The 20,328-nt window shown below is 43.0% G+C and overlaps 1 protein-coding gene across 6 annotated transcripts in view; it reads right to left on the reverse strand.

The window, feature by feature from the left end:
• The window catches only part of diaph2 (diaphanous-related formin 2), a 736,531-nt gene that overhangs the window by 186,445 nt on the left and 529,758 nt on the right, over positions 1 to 20,328 (reverse strand). For all 6 annotated transcript variants that reach the window (XM_029662409.2, XM_029662408.2, XM_029662405.2 and 3 more), the window contains one exon: positions 17,293 to 17,417. In XM_029662409.2, the coding sequence (XP_029518269.1) occupies positions 17,293 to 17,417 (125 nt within the window). The remainder of the gene's footprint in view (positions 1 to 17,292; positions 17,418 to 20,328) is intronic.

Consider the following 20,328-nt stretch of genomic DNA (forward strand, 5'->3'; position numbering starts at 1 on the left):
TAATACATGTACATGCTCCTCTCTTTCTCTCTCAATTCCCTGGAGGTCCCCACCAATGATCCTAGACACTAGGTTGGGAAGGGAGGGGGGAGCAGAAAGCCAGGGGGATCAACTGTAAGTCTCCATATCTAGAACGTCAATTCAAGGTCATTGTGGGCCAAGGCAGCCGCACCGCCTCACACATGCTCTGTTCCTGTCAAATGACAGGGCGTAGGCTGGCTGTCGGGTGTGTGTGTTGTTAAGGACAGCCCGTTGTGCTGTTGCTGCAAGCTGCATCATCCACCGCTGCAGCCCGCGGGGCCATCTCCACAGCCCGGGCAAAACCCTGCTCATCTCATGTAATCATGTTTATGGAGGAGCCTGGGTCAACACAGCACCACGAGCCCATCTGGAGGTCACAACTCTTCACCACTGCCTTTAATTGAGGGCTAATCGTCAATTAAATTCAGCCAGGAAGACTATTGCTCTGTAGATCAGCATTATAGATCACCATTGCACTATTTCAATACCGTGAATCTGTAACCAGGCTTCTGTTATAACAGAGGTTTCATTCACAATGCAGTACTAAACATAGAAACACAAACAACACCAGAGGAGAAAAGTATTCAGTGTTGCTCTGATTGTAGCTGTGATAACACTGTTGAAGGAGATCATGACCACCACCATCTATGCAAGTGAGTCTTGCCCACTCTGGAGAGATGTATTGTGCTTGGCACTGTGCACTAAGTAACTATAAGACCAGCCGCGTCGATGCCTGTGTAGAATACGATATAAAGCAATAACAAATTCAAGGCAAGCAGTAACTGTGATTGTCCTAAACCTATCGAGCGACACGAGGGAACAGGAGCAGTTGCATTGATCACAGGCTAATGATGGAGCAGACAATTATTGCCCTAGCGTATTTATAGACCCAGGGAGAAAGGATCAGAGAGACACACTACAAGTTGCCCTCCTCTTCCTGTTTGTTTGACCAGTTCAGTTCAATCAATTTACTTAGAGTCAAAGTGTTCACAATGCAAAGGCCCTCCGAACCAAAGGGGTAGGGAAATTAGTCAGCTAGCTAACCTTCGTAAGTATTCTAAAATACCTTTGAATTAAAATAATTCATGCTAAAAGATAAGCTTGAAATGGGAGTGGTGCAACTGACTCTATAATCCTAACAATCCATCATTAAATTTCACTTTCCTAATCAACCACACAATCAAGAGCTATAGCTCAGTGTTTATTAAAGTTATTGATTCCGGTTTGTAATAAACCTCTCCAGAATGGTGAACTGAATGCTAAGATGTCTCTCTACCCTGGGGTGAGCATCTACAACACTGTACCATGTGTTTGTGGTTTGTGACAAGACAACAAATAAGACAACTGACCTTTCCTGAGATTGATTTGAGATTGGGTGAGGTTTTGATGACGTTAAGCTCTTCCTACCACAATTAATGACGGCCAATCAAAACTGTCTAGATATCACGAATGACATAGCAAATATAGCAATAGCAAATATAGCAATAAGTCAGCTTTATCGTACAAACACGTTGATGACAAGGACTGGGACGTGGGACTTAAGGGTACCTGTGCACAACATGTCACAGGGTTAAAGAATGATACTTTTCACCTGATATACTGTGTCAGTACTGAGTGTCAGTACTGACAACTCTGTCTTGGGGGTTGACTGACAGTGGAAAAAGAACCAAACCATTTGAAATGCGTAGGCAAGAAAACAAAGGCTGTCAAAGAGAAAGAGAGCTGGTGGGGGGGTGGAGGAGAGGGGGAGGAAAAAGTTATCCCTCTCCATGAGTCTGTCCTGGAGACACACCATCGTGCTGACTTCCCCCACGGTGGCACACTTTGACAGGATAAGGCGGCAGGCACTGCCTCCTGTTGCCGCTTTCCTCCCTCTGCGTGATTGATGAGCCTCATTTTGCCAATTAATGGAAGACACCCCCGTTGATTACCATCAGATTGCCGTTTGTAACTGTTAGTGTTCCTGGCTGTCACATATTCATTTTAATTAGAAAGCTCAATTTTGATCTGACATTTGTTTTTGTCATCTCTCACGTGGACTTTGATAAGCCGGGGCTCTGAACGTACTGTATGTAACCTGGGTGTCGTTCAGCAGGGTTCCATTTGGGGAATGATGCAGTTAGAAAGTCATGAAATCCTTGACTCTTCATGTCAGAGAGCGGCGTCTGTTGTAGCTACATAATACCTTTCTATCTGAATGTCTCACAACATGCCCTACTGAATGCACTTGGCTTGGCTTTGGCTCGGTTGTCTCTGCTCTTTCATAATCGCATTCATCCAAAAGCGGGGTAAGACAGGTGAAGACCAAATCCTGTCTTAGGAATCAAGTCTGAAATCGACAACATATCTCACAATCAATTAGTAACTTGGTGGTAATTAGTAGACTTGATTTGCATAATGAACCTCCTAATTGGTTTAAAGCATGCAAACACACTCAATAAATCTGGCTAATAGTATGCCAATGCACATATATGAATAGGCAGGAAGGGAGACGAAAACCTGGAGCCATATGTGGATTGTGGAGACACTGATCCTACAGCGCTGTCAGGATCAGAGGACTGAGAGTCACGGATAGCAGAAGAACGTTAGGCTACAACTGGCTATAACGGAGCCAAGGCAGATATCAGAACGGGCTAGTATTCCCTAGATACTTTCAGCAGGAAAATAATAACATAAACATATGTGGGGAAATGTTTGGGTATTCATTCGATTTACATTTTACTGCAGGCTTTCATCTAGGCAGCTACAGGGACACGACTAATGATACACAGGGCCTTTTAATCAAGGAGCCCTCCCCTGTGCTTTGGGCCCTGCCCAGTGGTACTTATTTGCAATAAAGCACAATAAATGGCGCCGCTGGTGAATATATCGCTGTCTGCCGTGGAATAAATGTTCAGCCATCTCCTCTGTATATCACCCACCAGCGTTAAGTACACTTCCACTTCTCATTTTACACATAACCGGTGCATCAGCAGAGGTATTAATTAGCTGGTTATCATAATTTACGGAAGTGAGTTGTAACAATGCATAATGACATGTTAAAGTTACACTGTCATTCAACGTGCCATTTGTTTATCGTCAGTTTCCTGAGACACATTCCCAGCCGTTAAACCTAGCATACATCTCAAATTCTCAACTGACGGGGTGTCATGTGCTGAAACAAACAGTAAAAAACAATGTCTCACTTCAAGAAGACAAACACTGCCAATCGAGGTTTCCCCTCCCCATTGGCATTTGATAGAATCATTTGCCTACAATGGTGCCAATTCAATAGAGAAGGGGTACGGAATTTCATTAAACATCAAATGAAAGTGAAACTATGAGGCATGACCGTGGGAGAGTGGGAAGGCTGAGAGCGAGAGAGACAGAGAGTGAGAAAGAGATGAGTTAGTGTCTCTACAGAAGGATTAGTACTGCAGCAACAAGTGCTGAGGGGCTTTGCATCAAACCCAGGAGCCCATGACAAATGTGTCCGACTGTGCTCTGTCTATTGCCCAGCGTGAAGACCTTTTGGGGGTGGGGGGTAATGAGGTGCAGACTGGTGCTGGCTGGCTACTTGGTATCAGGTAATGTGTAAATACCAAATATAGTCAGGTACAAAAATACAACTTATCTAGTTCAACCCTTGACCATGTAGGACAGACATGCATTTCCAATCCCGCTCGATGACATCCAGCTGTTTGTGTGAGGCATCCTAGGACATGGTAGGGCCATACGGGATGGGATCCCTATGGAGAAGCGCCGGGCTTGCAGGTCTATCCCTCCGGGACCCACGACTGGCAGGCAGGGAACTGAGGCTTGATCAGAGGGTATATGACAGGGGAGTCACCCAGGAGGAAGGAGAGGTTAAACCTGGGTCAGTCTACTGGAGCCTTACCCACCCACCCCTCCACCCCTTTCTCTGGCTCTGCATCCATCCCTAGGGAGCCAGAAGGCCAGGCAGCCTGTCAGCCAACTCTACTGACTAATGGACCTGCCACATCAGCCCCGGTGTCGCAGCCTAACAAGACACTGATTGGAGAATTTCTGGGGAATTCACTCGCATAATGACACGGCACATTGAGACGTCCTGGCGTCTGGGGCCGTGAAGGCAGGCAGCTAACAAGGAGACTCATCTAAGGAGTGACAAAATAGGGTTGGCTGTTGATAATAAGAGAAACATGTGTCCTCTATGTGAATGTGTCAGTTCGGTTGGAGTGGAATACACTGTGGACGTGTGTGTGTGTGTGTGTGTGTAATGTGTGATATGTGGTGTGTGTGTGTGTGTGTGATATGTGTGTGTGATATGTGATGTGTGTGTGTGTGTGTGTGATATGTGTGTGTGATATGTGTGTGAGTGAATGAACTTCACCCATCCACCTACGGAAACTAAGAAAGTAACTTAGAAAGACTATAGAAAAACAGTTCTTAGAAAAACATCAGTATCTGAGTGAGTTTCCTATAACACGGAGATTAATTGCATTGATCCTGACAATAAGATAGTAACATTGTTTAACGGGTCTTGGTAGAACTATGAAAATGATAGCTACAGGTGATTTTTATTTGAAGTTCAAAGTGCATGTGTGATTTGTGTAGAATATACTTTATGTCCAAATGTACATTTTATCAACCCAATGTGTGGCTGAGTTCAGTTCTAAACTCTAAACCCCTCCCACCGCAAAGAATTAAGACACCGTTACATTCATTATCAATGGGAATTAATGCTGTGTTAAATACCATTCTAATCACTACAATAGAAAATACAGCTGTCATCTCCCCAATTCATGGGCGTTTATTGTTGGGTGGCATTGTTAGTCAAAATGGGATTTGAAGAAGCATTCATCGAGCTTCCCTTCTCTCATTCAGACACGTATCCTCCACCAAGCCACACACCAATGCAATCCAAGATAATTGTTATATTAGCATTATGAAAAATCATAATACACAAAACACATGGCCTTGGATGCCATTTCCAAGTAAACATCGGTGGACGACGGCAACAATCACACGTGCAAGCTAATCCCTTTAGTGTTTCCCTGCCCCTCTTTATGACGATCATTATTAGAATGCAATTATTCTTGCCATTTTTGGCAATGTTGTTCATTCGATCGACACTTATTAAAGCTTTTTATGTAACTTTTTGGGCGACCCGACCAAATGTACACAGAAAAGTGAGTTATAGTTATGTAATACTCATTGAAAGCAGGTCTAAGAAGCGGTAGATCTGTTCTATATGCACTGTTTTGTTTTTGCTTATTTGACATTCGGTTTAGTACACCAGCTTCAAACGGCTGAAAATACAATATTTTTGGTTATGGAAAACATATTTCACAGCAGTTTAGATGGTAAAACGATTCTCAACACTATACTTGCTTGTTTTGTCACATACTATGAAATTAGGCAAACTATTAGAATTTTAACAACCAGGAAATGACTAAAAGTTGCTTAATTAAAACCGTCTCTATAGTGTCTATGTTGAGACAATACTAAGTACAGACACTAGCCTACCAGTAACCGATATCCACAGAGGGGTAACAAGATATGTTTTTTTGTTTGTTATTAACTGTCATTTTTTCCCACTCTTCTAATTATTTACTTTGGTTTGAGTTTCTGCTTAATTAAAAAGCTCCAGCGCTTATCTGTGCTGCAAGTATGAATTAATTGGCCACAACATTTACAGTGAATTTCATTAATAAAGGAGAGTGCTTACAGAAAGAGCACGATGGTGAGGTAAACACTGAACTGAAAATGCCACCACAATCTGTTGACCTGGTTTCCTTCTATGAGGAAGTACAAACGTCAACAAATTAGCCGGATTATAAGGGCGTATTACATTTTGGTAATGAAACACATTAGATCTAATTATCATCCATAATGGCAAAGGTATATTTGTCAAGTTTCCATCTCGACAGCGGAGCTAAATCTTTACAGGTGACTTACCCATGAGGTAATTTAATACCAGTCATCCTTTGTTTACAAATTAGTACAAATTTAAGCAACAACAACATCTCTAGTTATAAAAGTGAGTATAGCTCCCAGTTCATCAATAGCACTCTTAGCTATAAAAGGAAATGCATTTAGCGGTGGTATATTAGACTGTAAGTGTCAACTGTTAATAATACAGAATGACCACTGGTGTTGTCTACACTGAAAACCCAAAGACTCATTTGGCATTGAATTTAACTGAATTACTCCATTACAATACTTTTAGTGGTTCTCTTGGTTTGAAGTGGTAAAGTCCTGAGTCTGTGCCCTGATTGCAGTACTGGATGTTAGCCCCCCCCCCCCCCCCCAAAGAAACAAACATATAACGTCCTTTCATACTGACACACTGCTGAACAGCAGAGAGTGCTACCTGCGTAAATGCATCTGTCAATGCACAAGTCATGTGGGTGGTATGACGGTGTAGCCCTGGGGCCAGGGGAATCTGTGTTTGTGTGTGTAAGTGTGTGTGTGTGTGTGTGTGGGCTGAGTCTGTCTGGGGTTACTGAGTTAACGTTACACAGTCACACAATCTGTATGGTGTTGTGTGGGCGAGCAGTTTGCTGATGTCAACGTTGTGAACAGAGAGCCCCATGGTGGCAATGAAATTGCCATTTTACTGTATCTATGTAAATTTGAATGAGATCCTGAGGTCCATTGTCTTGCCCTTCATCTGCCGCCATCACTACGTTTCAGCATGACAATACACAGCCCCATGTCGCAAGGATCTGCACACAATTTCTGGAAGCTGAAAATGTCCCAGTTCTTCCATGGCCTGCATACTCACCAGACATGTCACCCATTGAGCATGTTCTGCTCTGGATTGGCGTGTACGACAGCATGTTGCAGTTTCTGCCAATATCCAGCAACTTTGCACAGCCATTGAAAAGGAGTGGGACAACATTCCACAGGCCACAATCAACAGCCTGACCAACTCCATGCGAAGTGTCGCACCGCATGAGGCAAATGGTGGTCACACCAGATACTGACTGATTTTCTGATCCACACCTCTATATTTTTATTTTAAGGTACACTACCGGTCAAAAGTTTTAGAACACCTACTCATACAAGGGTTTTTCTTCATTTTTAATATGTTATACATTGTAGAGTAATAGTGAAGACATCAAAACTATGAAATAACACATATCGAATCATGTACTAACCAAAAAAGTGTTAAATCTAAATATATTTTATATTTGAGATTCCTTAAATAGCCCCCCTTTGTCTTGATGACAGCTTTGCACACTCCTGGCACCCTCTAAACCAGCTTCATGAGGTAGTCACCTGGAATGCATTTCAATTAACAGGTGTGCCTTCTTAAGTTCATTTGTAGAATGTCTTTCCTTCTTAACGTGTTTGAGCAAATCAGTTGTATTGTGACAAGGTAGGGAGGGTATACAGAAGATAGTCTTTTACCAAATAGGGCTAAGTTCATATTATGGCAAGAACAGCGAAAGAAAGTAAGCAAAGAAAAACAACAGTCCATCATTACTTAATGTCAGTCAATACGGAACATTTCAAGAACTTTGAAAGTTTCTTCAAGTGCAGTCGCAAAAACCATCACGCAATATGATGAAACTGGCTCTCATGAGGACCGCCAAAGGAAAGGGAGACCTAAAGTTACCTCTGGAGCAGAGGATACGTTTATTAGAGTTACCAGCCCCAGAAATTGCAGCCCAAATACATGCTTTACAGAGTTCAAGTAACAGACATCTCAACATCAACTGTTCAGAGGAGACTGTGTGAATCAGGCCTTCATGGGAAAATTGCAGCAAAGAAACCACTGCTAAAGGACACCAATAAGAAGAAGAGACTTGCTTGGGCCATGAAGCACAAGCAATGGACATTAGACCAGTGGAAAGTTGTCCTCTGGTCTGGAGTTCAAATGGGAGACTTTTGGTTCCAACTGCCGAGTCTTTGTGAGATGTGGTGTGGGTGAACGGATGATCTCCGCATGTGTATTTCCCACCGTAAAGCATGGAGGAGGAGGTGTGATGGTGTGGGGGTGCTTTGCTGGTGATATTGTCTGTGATTTATTTAGAATTCAAGGCACACTTAACTTCTTGGATATAGGGGGCGCTATTTTAATTTTTGGATGAAAAACATTCCCGTTTTAAACCAGATATTTTGTCACGAAAAGATGCTCGACTATGCATATAATTGTCAGCTTTGGAAAGAAAACACTCTGACGTTTCCAAAACTGCAAAGATATTGTCTGTGAGTGCCACAAAACTGATGTTACAGAAAAAACCCAGATAAAAATCCAATCAGGAAGTGCCGCATTTTTTGAAACCGCCTCATGCCAATGACTCCTTATATGGCTGTGAATGGGCCACGAATGAGCTTAGGCTTTCTGTCGCTTCCCCAAGGTGTCGACAGCATTGTGACGTATTTGTAGGCATATCATTGGAAGATTGACCATAAGAGACTACATCTACCAGGTGGTCGCTTGGTGTCCTCCGTCGCAATTATTGCGTAATCTCCAGCTGCAGTATTTTTCCGTTTGCTTCTGATGAGAAGCCAACTGCCACCACTGATAGATTATCGAATAGGTATGTGAAAAACACCTTGAGGATTGATTCCAAACAACGTTTGCCATGTTTCTGTCGATATTATGGAGCTAATTTGGAAAAAAGTTTGGCGTTGTAAGTGACTGCATTTTCCGGTCTTTTTCTTAGCCAAACGTGATGAACAAAACGGAGCTATTTCAGAGCTATATCTTTTTGGAAAAAATGAACATTTGCTATCTAACTAAGAGTCTCGTCATTGAAAACATCCGAAGTTCTTCAAAGGTAAATTATTTTATTTGAATGCTTTTCTTGTTTTTGTGAAAATGTTGCCTGCTGAATGCTAGGCTATCAATACTCTTACACAAATGCTTTGGTTGAAAAGCATATTTTGAACATCTGAGATGACAGTGTTGTTAACAAAAGGCTAAGCTTGTGTTTGAATATATTTATTTCATTTAATTTGCGAATTTCATGAATAGGAAACGTTGCATTATGGTAATGAGCTTGAGACTATGATTACGCTCCCGGATACGGGATTGCTCGTCGCTAGAGGTTAACCAGCATGGCTACCACAGATTTCTGCAGCGATACGCCATCCCATCTGGTTTGGGTTTAGTGGGACTATCAATTGTTTTTCAACAGGACAGTGACCCAACACACCTCCAAGCTGTGTAAAGGCTATTTGACCAAGAAGCAGAGTGATAGAGTGCTGCATCAGATGACCTGACCTACACAATCCCACAATGTTAAACTAAATTGAGATGGTTTGGGATGAGTTGGACCGCAGAGTGAAGGGAAAGCAGCCAACAAGTGCTCAGAATATGTGGAACTCCATCAAGACTGTCTGAAAAGCATTTCAGGTGAAGCTGGTTGAGAGAATGCCAAGAATGTGCAAAGCTGTCATCAAGACAAAGGGTGGATATTTGAATCTATTTTGATTTGTTTAACACTTCTTTGGTTACTACATGATTCCATGTGTTATTTCATAGTGTTGATGTCTTCACTATTATTCTACAATATGTAAAAATAAAGAAAAGTCCTTGAATGAGTAGGTGTTCTAAAAATGTTGACCAGTAGTGTATATGTGACCAAACAGATGCATATATGTATTCCCAGTCATGTGAAATCCATAGATTAGGGCCAAATGACTATTTCAATTGACAGATTTCTATACATGAACTGTACCTCAGTAAAATATTAGAAATCTTTAGCATGTTGCGTTTATATTTTTGTTCAGTGTATATAGAAAGCAGGTGCTTCCACACAAGTCTGGTTCCTGATGTAATTAAGTAATTAACATCCCATCATGCTTGGAGTCATGTATAAAATGCTGGGCAGGACATTATTTTCGCTACCATGGCTAAGCTCCCATAGGATGACAATGCCATCATCATCAAGGCACGATTGGTCACTGAATGGTTTGATAAGCATAACAATTATGTAAATCATATGCCTTGGCCATCTCAGTCACCAGATCTCAACCCATTTGAGATTCTGGAGCCTGAGACAGCATTGTCCACCACCATCAACAAAACATCAAATTATGGATTTTTTTGTGGAATAATGTTGCTGCATCCCTCTAATTGAGTTCTAGACTTTATTTTTGCAGTTGCATCCCTCCAATACATGGTTGTAGGTATAATATGAGGGAGGTAATACATTAATTAATTTCCTGTCTTTATGTGTATATAACATTCTATGATGGGAAGACAATGCAATTTATCTGTTCGCATGTTCTGCTATTTAAATCAGTTGGCAAAAACACATTAAACACTATTATACTTGTGAGGAGTTACTGTAGCCAAGAAGTGATAGTTTTAGCTGTAAACTTAATTATATACAGTGCATAGCTAATGTATTGAGTTGGGGCGGCAGGGTAGCCTAGTGGTTAGAGCGTTGGACTAGTAACCGGAAGGTTGCAAGTTCAAATCCCCGAGCTGACAAGGTACAAATCTGTCGTTCTGCCCCTGAACAGGCAGTTAACCCACTGTTCCTAGGCCGTCATTGAAAATAAGAATTTGCTCTTAACTGACTTGCCTAGTAAAATAAAGGTAAAAAAAAAAAAAAATCCCCCCACGTGACCAGAGCACAGCTACAGGTATTAATGTGTCAGGGGGCATTAAAAATGACACCAGTTGATTTCGACTTCTCGGGTCCCTAGGAAGCCGAAAGGTTAAGCTAACTATCAGCGGGCTGAATTATTGAGTCGAGTACCGCGGCGGGAGATCTATTAAGACAGGGGCCGCCTATCCATCAACGCTCGGTCCGGCATCTCATCGTCCCGGCGACCCACCTATCTCCCATTAACAGGCCAGTATCCACAGTCCCTATAGGCTGTCCCTTCCCCAGGGTCCTATTTCGTCATATCCACCAGTCATAGATCTGTACTGGGGTCTGGGATCACCCAAGCCCCTCCAGTGAATTAGGGGCCCCCAGGGGCCAATGCCTCTATTCCCAGCCTTAGTGGGCTCTCCTAAATCTGATAGATAGAGATCACTAAACTGCTGAACAAACACCCTATTCAGTCATTTGCATACATTACAGTAATGGAAGGAGAAAAATGTTTCAATAAAGCTAAATGAAGTACCTCTGCTGGGCTGTTTGTGATGCCAACAAGTATAAGGAATGGGTTCAGGCTGTCTTCTTTAGTAGATAATGACTGTAGATATGAACTGGTAAATGTAGCAGTTTGAAAGCTGACTCCGGCAAGTGAATTAACTGATTCATTATGCCTTCCGAAAGTATTCAGACCCCTTGACTTCTTCCGCATTTTGTTAGGTTATAGCCTTATTCTTATCAATCTACACTCAATAATCCATTTTGACTATGCAAAAAACGGTTTTTAAACATTTTTGCTCATAGAAAATAAATAAATACCACATTTACATAAGTATTCAGACCCTTTACTCAGTACTTTGTTGAAGCACCTTTGGCAGCAATTACAGCCTCAAGTCTTCTTGGGTATGACGCTACAAGCTTGGCACACCTGTATTTGGGGAGTTTCTCACATTCTTTTCTGCAGATCCTCTCAAGCTCTGTCAGGTTGGATGGGGAGCATTGCTGCACAGCTATTTTCAGGTCTCTCCAGAGATGTTCGATCGGGTTCAACTCCGGGACCATTGCTGAGCCACTCAAGGATATTCAGAGACTTGTCCCGAAGCCACTTCTGCGATGTATTGGCCGTGTGCTCAGGGTTGCTGTCCTGTTGGAAGGTGACCCTTCGCCCCAGTCTGAGGTCTTCAGTGCTCTGGAGCAGGTTTTCATCAAGGATCTCTGTCCTTTGCTTCGTTCATCTTTGCCTCGATCCTGACTAGTCTCCAAGTCCCTACCTCTGAAAAACATCCCCACACCATGATGCTGCCACCACCATGCCCTGGATGGATGGTGCCAGGTTCCCTCCAGATGTGATGCTTGGCATTAAAATAGTTCAATCTTGGTTTCATCAGACCAGAGAATCTTGTTTCTCATGGTCAGAGTCTTTTGGCAAACTCCAAGTGGGCTGTCTGGTACCTTTTACTGAGGAGTGGCGTCCGTCTGGCCACTCTACCATAAAGGCCTGATTGGTGGAGTGCTGCAGAGATGGTTGTCCTTCTGGAAGGTTCCCCCATCGCCACAAAGGAACTCTGGAGCTTCTCCCCCGATTGTTCAGTTTGGCCGGGCTGCCAGCTCTAGGAACAGTCTTGGTGATTCCAAACTTCTTATATTTAAGAATGATGGACAACCACTGTGCTCTTGGGAACCTTCAATGCCACAGACATTTTCTGGTACCCTTCCCCAGATCTCTGCTTCTAAACAATCCTGTCTTGGAGCTCTACAGACAATTCCTTCGACTTCATGGCTTGGTTTTTCCTCTGACATGCACTGCCAACTGTGGGACCTTATATAGATAGGTGTGTGCCTTTCCAAATCATGTCCAATCAATTTAATTTATCACAGGTGGACTCCAATCAAGTTGTAGAAACATCAAGGATGATCAATGGAAACCGGAGCTCATTTCTGTTTTTATTTTTTAATAGTTAAATTTTTTTTGAAAAAAATGTTTTAGCTTTGTCATTGTGGGATATTGTGTGTTGATTGTTGAGTAAAAAAAAAAGTGAATCCATTTTAGAATAAGGCTGTAACGTGAAAAAATCAAGGGGTCTGAATACTTTCCCAAGGCACTACATATATAGACATTCTAATTGAAATTGCAAGAAGTCAAATTGAGTTCTAGCTCATAAAAGGCATCACCAAGCCATCTTCAATTAATTAGAAACATTTAACATAATTGTATTCATTATAAAAACCTGAAGAGGTAATAAAAGTTGTGTTGTTTTAAGACATTTATTGTTACCTTTTAAAACCTAACTAGGAAACAAATAGTCTGGCTGACGCGCAACCCACGTGACTACACAGTGAGCTGTGCATCAAGGACGTAGAGAGACTGGTGTAAGCAAGACTAGGCAACACCTGCAAGTCTTCAAAAAAAGGCCAAAGAGACTCTGTCAAACACACACTCACAATACCCAATGTGTTGTTGTTTGAATCCCAGATTGCCCCTATAATAAGGAAGGCATCAAAAACGCTCCAGTGTAGATATCAAAACAAGGCCAGCCGCTTTGGGAGAATGTAGCAGCACCCGAAACCTGATGGTGTTCTCTTAATTTAAGCAGAACTAAGTTCTGCTGTACCCCACATTCAGCCACTGGGTTGTTTACCATTCACTGCACACACACACACACACACACACACACACACACACACACACACACACACACACACACACACACACACTTCCTCATACATCAATGTGCTCTACAGTGAAAACTTTTTACAGGGTTGCTCAACCATCAAATGCATGACTTTAGCTGCTGCTTTCGTTGTTGTTGTTTCATCTGTCATGTTTCCAGGCATCAGCGTCCTTTAATCCCAGTAGGAAGTTTAAAAAGGTATGTCAGACTTATCTTTACAAAAGGAAATGCCAAACCAAAAACATATGGCAGGGAATATTTCAAACTGTCAGTTTCACACACCCTAAACTGTGTTACACCGATTATGGTTATCTAAGCCAAAGGCAAAATAAAATATAGCACTACAAACCTGGGAAAATCAAGCATTGTCTCTTTCATCTCTTTATCTAATATATTTTCACTTCCCTCTGTTACCTTTGGGCACAACTATAGTTCTGATACATGCACGCACGCACACACACACACACACACACACACACACACTCACACACCACACATTATTATTATTTAGTTGTACTGTTTTGTGTGTGTCTCTAATATTATATACAGTATGTCTGTAATGTCTATGTTAATGTTTAAAATGTACGTAAATTGTCAAGTGTTCTTGTCTGTAATGTCTTCTTCGTTATGTGTCGGACCCAAGGAAGACTCGCTGTCGCCAAATCATAAATCATAATCAAAAGAGCACAGGAAAATAATGTTCTGCTTGTGAAAGCTTTTCACAATGCTACTGGTCATGTTAACGTTAAGGTTCAAAGAGAAAAGAAGATAGTAGGATGATTCAAGGCAAAACCAACTTACATCCTTTCACAGTTCAACATCATCAATCAATCAAATGTATTCATAAAGCCAAAAGTGCTTATACAGAAATCCTGCCTAAAACCCAAAACAGCAAGCAATGCAGCTGTAGAAGCACGAATGGTACGGAAAAAGCTGAAGGGGCGTGAATCATTCAACACATCTGGAGAAGTGTGTTCAGAGTGGATGCTACAGTACAAAGAAATTCAAGTCCGAACACACAGCATATTTTATTTCGAAAACTTGCGAATTACCCTTGATGCCTAATCATGTGAATTGATTCGAGCAAGGTCACAGAAGAGCCATGTTTACCAAACACCTTGTTATTTTGACTAGCAGATGAACTGCATTACTTCATTACCAAGAAAAAGGTCACACGCAGGTCAAACCCACTCTAGTGAGTGAGAGAAAGAGAGGTGATTGCTAACGGGGAGAGACAGAGACACAGAGAGAGGTCATTGCTAACGGTGAGAGACAGAGACACACAGAGAGGTGATTGCTAATGAGGAGAGACAGAGACACAGAGAGAGGTGATTGCTAACAGGGAGAGACAGAGACACAGAGAGAGGTGATTGCTGATGAGGAGAGACAGAGACACAGAGAGAGGTGATTGCTAACAGTGAGAGACAGAGACACAGAGAGAGGTGATTGCTAACGAGGAGAGACAGAGACACAGAGAGAGGTGATTGCTGATGGGGAGAGACAGACACAGAGAGAGGTGATTGCTGACGGAGAGAGACAGACACAGAGAGAGCTGATTAACTGATTGCTACGGGGAGAGACAGAGACACAGAGAGAGGTGATTGCTGACGGAGAGAGACAGACACAGAGAGAGGTGATTGCTAACAGGGAGAGACAGAGACACAGAGAGAGGTGATTGCTGACGGAGAGAGACAGACACAGAGAGAGCTGATTACTAACGGGGAGAGACAGGCACAGAGAGAGGTGATTGCTGATTGATTGCTAACAGGGAGAGACAGAGACACAGAGAGAGTTGATTGCTAACAGGGAGAGACAGAGACACAGAGAGAGGTGATTGCTGACGGAGAGAGACAGACACAGAGAGAGGTGATTGCTGACGGGGAGAGACAGGCACAGAGAGAGGTGATTGCTAACAGGGAGAGACAGAGACACGGAGAGAGCTGATTACTAACGGGGAGAGATAGACACAGACAGCATGAGAGAGGTCTGATAGACACAAATACGCTCTCCACCTTACCACTTGAATCACCTCGACTCCCCTCATCGATCGTGGGCACCATAAAGGGACAGTAAAACAGCTTTCTGGCTTTCTTTAGTAAGGTAAGAATGCCTACTCTGTCACGGGAGTGCAGCTGTGGAGCGAGTGCAGCTGTGTCACCCTTAACCTGGCTGAACACAGAGTGGAAGGAGGTTGGAAGGCTACAAAATGTAGGTAAGAAAACCATTTTTAAATGTTTTCCTCTCTTTGCTTTTTTCACAATGAGGCAGTAACTAAAATTGGTTCGGCCAAATACGACTGAGGCTCCATTTCGGCTATGATGCCAGATCAGATGAGATGGGGAAGTGGGGCGTTTCCATTCACGGCCAGGCAGCTCCTCTCCCTCTCACTCTCCGGGGACACGATTCAGACAGTGAAGGGGAGCACTACTCCAGTATATATGCAGTTCTCCATTTCCACGGACATCCTCTGTGGAGCCCCAGAATCGATACAGACATCAGGGGCCCTGAGCTGCCTTTCCTCCCTGTCTTGGTTCAGAGCTGCAGGGGAGGTTTTTGCCGAAGCCTCTATTTTTAAAGATATAAAATGTACACAGATTAAGTGCCAATATTTGACTAGGAGCAGATTTCTGATGTGTTAGGCAGCTATTACTCTTATGTCAGCTAAAAGTTCCCCCCAAAAATTGCAAGCTAACAAAAAGCTCAAATTAAGGTTAAATACTTTTTTAAAGGGATTCTCTGGAAATTGTGTGTACTTTTTTGCCAGTAGTTTTGAAAGTAGCCCTCAAGGGGTCCCTGAAACTTGTGCAGAAATGTGCACCACTTTGCTCTCTCTCTCTGCTCTGGTGTGGTATGGGTGCATCATGTGCACCTTGCAAGCTGTCAGACATATAGCAAGGGGCTGAAGCTCATGGTCAAATTTTTAGGGGGCTGGCCCATGTGAGGGCCAGTACAGCTTCCAGTACAACAGTTGCTTTCAAACTAAGGATTTGCTGGCTAATTTGGTCTAGAAAGTAAACCTGGTCATAGATTATGCATGTATGAACTACACATTGACACATTCAGCCCAAAGCGGGAGGTTTAAAAAATACATAGTAGCAGCTAACGTTCCGGAACATGTCACATGCAAGTGTGAGTGTTGAACATATGGAATGTCTCCTGAATTGATGAATTACCCTTGAATGATTCTTGCTTTCCCTTAATAAATGTGGTAACTCACACCTAGAGACAGGTAGCCTAGTGGTTAGAGCGTCAAAGTAAAAATCTGTAGTTCTGCCCCTGAACAAGGCAGTTAATCCACTCTTCCCCGGTAGAGTGGGTAACTGACTTGCCTAGTTAAATAAAGATTCAACAAAAAAAACAGAGGAATGCTGTCTGTTTTAATACACATATATTGATAGGAGATATCATAGCCCCTAGCTATTGACATCTGAGTTGGTTTCAACCAATGAGACTCTATACACTGTAGTGTATGTACTGTATGGGCCAGATTACTAGACAAACCTATTCTGCCAAGGCACCTTCCTCCTTAAAATGGAGTCTGAGAAGTGCTCAGGCATCACTAATTTGATTCGAGAGCTGAACCGCTTGAGTTTAAGTGAAAGCACTCTGTTATCAAAACGAGAGAAGAGCCGCAAAAGGTGATAGTCTACAGAAAGCCTATGTGGAGAGGCCTGTGGCTGGTTGGGAGATGAAATCAGGAGGTGGGTGATAAGTCCGCATGGGGGAACGAGCCCTCATTAGAGACCCCGAGGGGAGGCAGTGGTGGATCAGCGGTAAAAATAGCTCAAGGCCTGAACTCTCTCTGGGGAACGTTGGGTAGAGGAGGAGGAGATCTGATAAACATCTCACTAGTGGGAAGGCAGCCGTATCCATTCCTTTAAGCCCACGGGTGCCACAAGCCACACTTATGGCCGTTAACTACTCTTTCCTGCTCAGGAGAACGCAACAGCACAGTCTCTTTGGTGGACAATCCACAGGCGCCAAATGCCCAAAACATGTCTACTTTCTACATCAGCGATACGTTCAATTAAGACAATGTGAGAAATCAATAAAAAGCATGAAAAGGATATGGACAATTTTTCCACAAACTTATCCTTTTCGTCGTCCGTCTTGGGGAAGTTCTCAATGTCATTTTCTAGCCTCTGGATGTGTCGCTCCATGGTGCTGAGACTGCTCTTCAGTATCTCGGCAGAAACTGGAGAAAGATGGAGACGTCATTAATATTAATAAACAATACACATGAAAATAATTTTCCCTACACTGCATATGAACTGAATCTCTCTAAATATGAATATCTCTTTGATATAGATTGTTCCAATCAGTTTTGTTTGATGAGGTTAGGCTGAGGATAGGATTTGATCACTCCATATATTTTTTCCTGAGTTTGATCCCTCCATAATCTTGGTCTTGTCTCAGCACTACAATCTGTGTGGCCTGGAAGGCGAGTGTGTGTGTTTGATAGAGGGGCTGGGGCTCGTTAATCAGTCTGTAACGACTGTATACAAAGTTCCTTTGGACTCTTACTATTCAGATCAACCCTTTCAAGTGGGGACTTCAAAGACTTGAGTGTCTTAAGGGATCAGACAGGACAGGAGTGTAGAAACATGTGTCATGTAAGGCCTGCAGTATGGGCTTTAGTGTTATTGATACAAACAAACTTGACTACGACTCCACAGTGTGTGAACTGGTCACAGGCAAAGATATGGGTCAATGCTCCGGCCACTGACTGATGTCAGTCCTGTTTTGTCTGGGTCACAGAGTAGATACTACCAAGAGATTACCTGAAGACAGAACTTCAGGCTTTTTATCAGACAGACTTCTAAACTCAGCAAAAAAAGAAACGTCCCTTTTTCAGGACCCTGTCTTTCAAAGATAATTAGTAAAAAAACAAATAACTTCACAGATCGTCATTGTAAAGGGCTTAAACACTGTTACCCATGCATGTTCAATGAACCATAAACAATTAATGAACATGCACTTGTAGAACGGTCGTTAAGACACTAACAGCTTACAAACGGAAGGAACTTAAGGAAACAGTTTTGAAAATGTAGGACACTAAAGAGGCCTTTTCACCTGAAAGACACCAAACGAAAGATGCCCAGGGTCCATGCTAATCTGCGTGAACGTGCTTTGGGCATGCTGCAAGGAGGCATGAGGACTGCAGATGTGGCCAGGGCTATAAATTGCATTGTCTGAACTGAGAGACTCTGAAGAAAGCAAAACAGGGAGACAGGACGGACAGCTGATCATCCTCGCAGTGGCAGACCACGTGTTACAACACCTGCACAGGATTGGTATATGCGAACATCACAACTGTGGGACAGGTACAGGATGGCAACAACAACTGCCCGAGTTACACCAGGAACGCACAATCCCTCCATCAGTGCTCAGACTGTCCACAATAGGCTGAGAGAGGCTGGACTGAGGGCTTGTAGGCCTGTTGTATGGCAGGTCCTCACCAGACATCACCAGCAACAACGTCGCCTATGGGCACAAACCCATCGTCGCTGGACCAGACAGGACTGGCAAAACGTGCTCTTCACTGACGAGTCACGGTTTTGTCTCACCAGGAATGGTGAGGTCTGGGACCTGTTGGATTGGAGGGTGAGGGCTAGGGCCATTCCCCCCAGACATGTCAGGGAACTTGCAGGTGCCTTGGTGGAAGCGTGGGGTAACATCTCACAGCAAGAACTGGCAAATCTGGTGCAGTCCATGAGGAGGAGATGCACTGCAGTACTTAATGCAACTGGTGGCCACACCAGATACTGACTGTTACTTTTGATTTTGATCCCCCCCTTTGTTCAGGGACACATTATTCCATTTCTGTTAGTCACATGTATGTGGGACTTGTTCAGTTTATGTCTCAGTTGTTGAATCTTGTTATGTTCATACAAATATTTACACATGTTAAGTTTGCTGAAAATGAAAGTTGACAGTGAGAGGATGTTTACTATTTATCAAGAGTCCTCTAAACTGAAAAGATGGATTAAATAATAGTGCCTAATAGTTCAACAATCTGACTTCTATGGAGTTACAGTGGATTGGGCTGTGGTAAAGCTCAGAGTGCACAGCCGGGAAAATGGAAAAGAAAATCAAAGTCCAGGATGTTAAAAGTATCTTCCTTAATGAACGTGCTTCCATCTTGACTAGTTCAAAGCCTTCCGATGCCATTTAGATAAACTTTCACATTTCAAATCAAGCCTCCACGTTTAATTTCCAATGGCTTTTTGAACTCGCCTATCAGTATCGTACTCTAATCTTCAATAATAAAACCCTGCTTCAAAGCATATCTCCACAATGTACCTGTCTTGCAATGTCCCCCCATCACATTTCATATTCAATAGCTTTTTCAGCCTACCTTACCTTGTCTAGTCTATATGCCACAGTATATTCTGCATTATAAACTGGGTGGTTCGAGATTGGCTGACACCCGTGGTATATCAGACCGTATATCACTGCTCTAATTAGGGAAAGCTGTCAGTTGTACAACTGAATGCATTCAACTGAAATGTCTCTTCCGCATTTAACCCAACCCCTCTGAATCAGAGAGGTGTGGGGGGGCTGCAATAATCAACATCCACGTCTTTGGTGGCCAGGGAACAGTGGGTTTACTGCCTTGCTCAGGGGCAGAACGACAACCTTGTCAGCTTGGGGATTCGATCCAGCAACCTTTTGGTTACTGGCCCAACGCTCTAACCACTTGGCTACCTGCCGCCTAATTACGTTGGTAACCAATTTATAATAGCAATAAGGCACCTTTGGGGTTTGTGGTATATGGCCAATGTACCATGGCTAAGGGCTGTATCCAGGCACTCCACGTTGCGTTGTGCAGAGAACAGCCCTTAGCCCTGATATGATGGCCATATACCACACCACCTTATGCCTTATTGCTTAAATAAAACCCTGTCTCTCATTGCATCTTCTACATGTATTGCCGTGAGTCATACATGATGGGAGGATGTCAGGGTTTGCCAGCACTCTTTATGTGTCCCAACCCATCCAATGAGCTGTGTGGAGGCTATCAAGAGAGGGGTAGTCTCAGTGACATCAGGGCAGTCATGCTTTACAGAGACACTATACAGCTCCCGTCTGGTTTTATATTTATT

This window comes from Oncorhynchus nerka, linkage group LG6 (genome assembly GCF_034236695.1).
Source record: "Oncorhynchus nerka isolate Pitt River linkage group LG6, Oner_Uvic_2.0, whole genome shotgun sequence".
Lineage (NCBI taxonomy): Eukaryota > Metazoa > Chordata > Actinopteri > Salmoniformes > Salmonidae > Oncorhynchus > Oncorhynchus nerka.